The sequence below is a fragment of the Melanaphis sacchari genome, unplaced genomic scaffold, assembly GCF_002803265.2.
Source record: "Melanaphis sacchari strain LSU unplaced genomic scaffold, SCAv2.0 Contig23_pilon_pilon, whole genome shotgun sequence".
In the NCBI taxonomy this organism is placed as follows: domain Eukaryota; kingdom Metazoa; phylum Arthropoda; class Insecta; order Hemiptera; family Aphididae; genus Melanaphis; species Melanaphis sacchari.
This window is the reverse complement of record NW_020271114.1, coordinates 4,778,331-4,784,330: the sequence shown is the minus strand read 5'-3', so window position 1 is coordinate 4,784,330 and position 6,000 is coordinate 4,778,331. Positions and strand designations below refer to the sequence as shown.

The window sequence follows — 6,000 nt, the reverse complement described above, 5'->3', positions numbered from 1 at the left end:
GTGGAGTTTACATTTTTTTTTCAGGTAAAAAAAACGTACCGGTGGAGTTTACATGAAAAAAGGTCTAAAAAGGTCGCAATCGGTGGAGTTTACATGCGCCCTGTTTGCCCACATTAAGCGGTTGCCCATAAAAACCGAAATTAGTAAAAAAAAAAAATTATAATAAAAAAATATATTTGTATTATCATATAATTGAAAAAAATTTTAAATAATTACTAGATATATAAATAAAACTAAATACATATAATATATTAAATAAAATTAATCTTTGGATGTAGAAGGTATACAAAACGTTGTAATTTTTCGTTGTCTAAGCTGTTTAATATGGATCTGGTTGACAAAATAGGCATACGCTTCAAGTTTATCAGACGGACTATTTTCGTTTCCCTCTTGCATGAAGAACTTCTGCAAGAAATCAATGCACTTTTTCGCCTCTCTTTGGCGAAATTTATTTATCTGAATGGTAATGATTTTTATTACTTTCGATAAACACAATCTCATAGATACGACGGAACCCGATTAAATTAATCGTTTTTAAATACTTATATGTGTATATTCTAACGCTATGATAAAAAAAATTGCCCACATAAACCGAATCGAGTGTCCATATTACGCGGTTTTATTTGACATTGTTAATATACATTTGTATTGGGACCAGACATATTTGCCCACAATAAGCGGATGCCCATATTAATCGGTGGCCACATTAAGCGGAATCCACTGTAGTGGTTTATTTACAAATATCGAAAAATAAATCCAAGATAACGATTAGGTATATACAAAATTTATAATTTATTTTAAGCCGTATCTGGGGACTACACAATAGAAGCATTATCCATTATCCAAGCATTAATAAACAAATTTATTCGACATGAACTACCCAACACGTCTTCTGATAAATCTTTGCATAATCTGAAATAGATTTTATGTTTAGAATCATGAGCAAACAATTTAATATAACAATCAATAGCTAGGTAAACGGTAAACAGAATTTATTAAATTATTGAATAATATTAATCGTAGATCACTAGGTGGTGAACAACTGAAGAAATCGATTGTAATACTAAAATTCAAAAGATTATCGTAGATTTCAAATTACAATCAATTTTAAATAAAGTCTTCGTAATAGATTTTTTCTTTTTTGGAAAATACACTGAAATAGATAATTATAGAAATAAAATAATTTTAATGTATTAATAAGAATATCTATCGATACTAACCTATTATAAACTATTTATTATAATAATTTAAAAATAATAAAATAAAAAAATGGCTTTTTAAAAAAAATTTATAATTATATAAGAAACTATAGTTATTTAATTTATACGCTATGAATATAATTATAAATTATTTAATGTATTTTTTCTAAATAAAATTTCTCGTAAAAATTTAAACTAGATCGGAATTAACGTTTCAAAAGTAAAAACTAAAACAAATTTAACCCTATATTGTGCGTTTAAGTTTATCTTATATTTTTTTAGACGCCGATTAAAATAATTATATTTTTAAAACGAAATTTACCAACATATCATATTTTATATATTAGTGACCTACTTAGTAATCTAATTTGTCTTGAGTTAAAAGTTGAAATTTATTCATAACATTATAATTTCCACAATGAATAAAAATTACAATCAAAATTTTAAAGAAAAAATGAAAATTTATCATATTATAACTAAGTAAATTATTTTTAGTTCTAATTTTAGATTACTATTACATTTATTATTTTAAAATTAAAACATAAGGCACAAAAAGTAATGTTAAGTCATTGTAAGCTCTACTAAAATAAACATAAATTATATAGTATAATATGTGTACAATTTTTAAGAAGATGTTGAAGAATAAATAAATAAATAAATAAATAATTTTTACTTAATAAACACGATTTACAGTTTTGTACAACTCGATGAAAATGTTTATAACATTAAAAAGGATAATACATAAATATTAGCTTTCGAAATAATATTAAAAATAATTCAAAAAATATACATATATATTATTTAACTGGCTAACTAAAAATATATTTTTTTACACATTAATAATTTTATTCATTGTATATTTTTTAAATTTGAAAACGATGTTTAATTTTTCAGTTATAAATTGTAAATACCATATTTTTTTATAATTTTTCAACCATAGTTTTTAACAAAAATTTGACCATTTTTAGATTACTAACTGTACTCAGAATACTATTTTTGAGTGTAAATAAAATATCATTAGATTTAATTTCAATGTTAACTTAAAATAAATGATTTAAAGAGTAAATTAAAACTGGACAATCTCTATTTTATAGGTGCACACAATACAGTAGGTATAATACATTTATATTGTATTATAACACGTTATATCTGTGATTAAACTAATGAGTTTCTAACTTAATTATAAAACTAACTTAGTGGCTTTAAATAAAAGAAATTAAGAATAACTAAAATCGATATTACTTCAAAAGTAATTGTTATAAGAAATGATAAATATATAATTTTATCATCAGTATTATCATTATAAAAAAATTTTAAATTAAAAAAAAAGAATTATTAAAAAAAAAAAGTTCAGTTAATCATAATGCTATACCTACTATTATGATGATGTTTTAAGAATGAAAAATAATATTTAATTGTGGTGTTTCTTGTTAGACTCGCAGAATATTCTGAAAGTTTTCAAACACCTATACATCTTGACATACATAAATAGAAGGGTTTCTCTCCAACAGGTCGATATCTTTTTCCAAATTATTAAGTTGCTTTTCCAACATGGTTTTCCTTTTCATTTTTGGTACTGTGTCAGTGAGCATTGGCAACAGCAAAAACTCCTTATGAAGTTCAGCCCAATTAGTCTTCAGTCCCTGAGTAAAAATATGTACTTTATAAAGGTCAACGAAACGGTACACACACAACAGGAAGGTAAAAAACAGAGATAGAGAATAAAATAAGAATTAAGTATTTAAAATAAATCGGTCGAGCCTTTACGTTCAATAATTCGCTACGTTCAGCTTCGGGCAAATAGCGCAATGACGGTTTTACAGCTAGCTTTCGCTCAGTCTCCATTAGCTGGGCCATTTCTTTTTCCTTGTACATTTTAACGATGTATGACGGTATTTTTCCATAGTTCTTAAAAAAAATTATTATTATTATCAAATATTGTAATATTGTTTCATTACGTATTGACAAAAAATATAAAATATTATAACGTATAGTTGTTTATAGGATAAAGTTATCTGTGCTCAAAAAGTACTATTTCAATAAATAAGGAATATTTTCATATTAGTTTGTTTTTTTTAAGTACATCGCCAGAATAAAAATATATCATTGAAGTAATGATTACTTTTGATTATGTAATCATTTTTTGTTTTGTTTTACTTATTTATTTTCGTTCAATTTGTATTATTACAAAAATTTGTCTAAATAGTAAATATTAAATATAAAAAACTCAACGCTCAACATTTTTTTCTGTACTCCTGTGCTTGAAATTTAAATAGTTGTTGATGACTTAAAATTAGACAAGTAAAAAAGGTTAAAAATTGATTTTTTTCATAAGGTCTTAACTTTTTAATTATAAATATATTATATTCTATTTTAAATTTATAACCAAGAAATTTGTTAATACTTTATAAACGGAGCTAAACAAGCTTATTATAAACTAAAGCTAGGCTGAATTAACTATCATCTATTTTTTTTATAAACTTCATTATTTCTATGGATAAAATAAACGTTATGTTTGTAAAAATATGGAAGTAACTATATAACTAGACCCATATTTATGATAATTTATTCTTCTTCTCACACCAATCATTTCTATAGCTTCTCTAATGTATTACTTGTTTAAGTCAAACATTTTATGATTCAAAAAGTATATACATACAAAATATTATAATAAAATAACACACCTTTTTAGACACATATGTTGGCTCCAAACCGGCTTCGTTCAAAACAATTATGTGTCCGTTCCTAGTATCTTGGACACGATGCTTCGGCAACGGTGGCACCCTCTTTATTACGTCTATGATATTTGTTTGTCTAATGTTTTTCCGCGTTTTTGTTGGTAATTTTTTAGAAGTATTTATTGCTGCGCCGTCGCACGGTCGCTGAATCGATTTTCTAGCACAGCATTTAGTTTTATTTATTTCTGAAAAATCACTTGGTTAAATATCAGTATTTAAAAAAAAAATTGTGACTCGATAGTATTCAAAATTTTAAAATATCACTAATCCTAATTATTTTCATGGATCAACTTTTCCTTATCACATTTTTATTATAATATTCATTTTTTTTTTTTTTTTTAATCATTCATATTACGTATGGTATATTACATGCTCAACATCCATTTTATTTAATTTTTATTTATCTTGATTCTTTCATACAAGATTCTAAGAAGTATGAAAAACCCATTCAAAAGCATTGCATTTACAACCCTGATAGTATCAACAATATTGCAGTTTATATAGACCTTACCAACAAATGGTCTCATCTCTTTTCTGGTGTGTTTCTTAAGAAACTGTGACGGTGGATCGAGTTCGACTTCAGCATAGCCCATAGTTTTGTGACAGTTATTGTTTGAGTTGTACGTCCTCCTTACAGACTCCGTGTAAATCGAGCGGTACATCGGTGGTTTTAGGACAGGTGTTTTCGGTTTCGGGATCAAGTGTTTAATATTTTCCTGGAATTTACTCATCGTTTAACGTAACACGAAATTTGCTTTAATACTATATTGTATTTACGATAGCTTAACTAAATGCAAATATATTACGATGTAACAAGTACCGAGTCGGTTTTGGTGTACCGAGTATTTGTTGGATCAATGCGATGATAAACTGACACCAACATTTTAACTATAGCAACGCTCGCTACAGTATGTCGGAAAACATATAATTCAAGTATTGCAATCAAACACATAATAGTATTATATTATCACGAATTTCTTCACCCAACATAATATAAAGTTAGTACACATAAACGTCTATATTGATAAATGTTGGTATTAAGTTAACATCAAAAAAACTAATTTATTATGTATATATTACTTCCTAATTATACGTATTATACTGTATAATAGTATATTATATCTATTAATTATTTTTCCTTAAAAAAAAAAAAAACGCATTTACAAAGTTATTAAATTATATTTTGTTCATATTTGAGTAACGAGCTATTTGAATATTACTCTAAATTATTGTATAGGTCAGGTAGTTCAACGTTTCAACAAACATAATATACGGGTAAATAAATTATATTAATATAAATGTACGTTATAATATTTGAAAAATAATTACATGTACCCAATTCCTTTGGTTATTAAGAAAATGTTATTCAGAACTATAAATAAACTGAACAGTATCAATAAAACTCACATTCAATACAATATAATAAATAATAAATACAATTCATGATAAAATATAAATTGTTTGAATAAACATTTTATAACATTGTTTATTTTATAAATATTATAATAATATAATCATACTTCACAATTCATAAATAATATTATCATAATATGTTCGTAAAGTATGCGGAGATATTCAATTTTATATACTTAGTAATTTCAGTAAAGAATATTTTTGTTCTAACTATAGTATATTATTGAAAAAAATAACCAGAAAATTCGCTGTATAGTGAATTTTAGATGTAACCTGTTATCATAACATTTCAGAGGATATTTTTTAATACATTAAATATTTGTATTGCTTTAATACTATCTGCTATTATAACAACTATAATAATAAAGGTTGAATGCGCCAGGTTTCATAGGTTTAATTATCAATCTAAATATTTTGATAATTTAATTTTGTTGGAAAGAAAATAATTATGTAATATAGTTTATATTTATACGTAATGGTAAAAAATTTCCAAGTTCACACTAATAATATTTTTCAAATTACAACTAAAATAATTAATAACTAAATTCGTAATTTATCACTTAAATATTCAATTTCATTAAAAGTTCTAAAAGATTTAAAAAAAAAAAAAAAAAAACTTTCTATGTTTGATATCATAAAAATAGCAAAAA

General features: G+C 24.5%; 1 protein-coding gene across 2 annotated transcripts; it reads right to left on the bottom strand.

The window, feature by feature from the left end:
• Nucleotides 1–272: 272 nt before the first annotated feature.
• On the bottom strand, nucleotides 273–4,899 carry LOC112594689 (enkurin-like). 2 transcript variants are annotated; one of them, XR_003114664.1, is made up of 5 exons: nucleotides 4,449–4,899; nucleotides 3,884–4,122; nucleotides 2,967–3,107; nucleotides 2,576–2,842; nucleotides 273–912 (listed from the first exon to the last, which is right to left on the bottom strand). XR_003114664.1 is itself a non-coding variant. In XM_025339633.1 (4 exons), the coding sequence occupies exons 1-4, from the start codon at nucleotides 4,666–4,668 to the stop codon at nucleotides 2,666–2,668; spliced, it is 777 nt and encodes a 258-aa protein (XP_025195418.1). In that variant the 5' UTR covers nucleotides 4,669–4,899; the 3' UTR covers nucleotides 2,554–2,665. The 2 variants fall into 2 exon arrangements, 1 of the variants encoding a protein (XP_025195418.1); XM_025339633.1 differs by lacking the exon at nucleotides 273–912 and having other exon boundaries at nucleotides 2,554–2,842.
• Nucleotides 4,900–6,000: the final 1,101 nt, after the last annotated feature.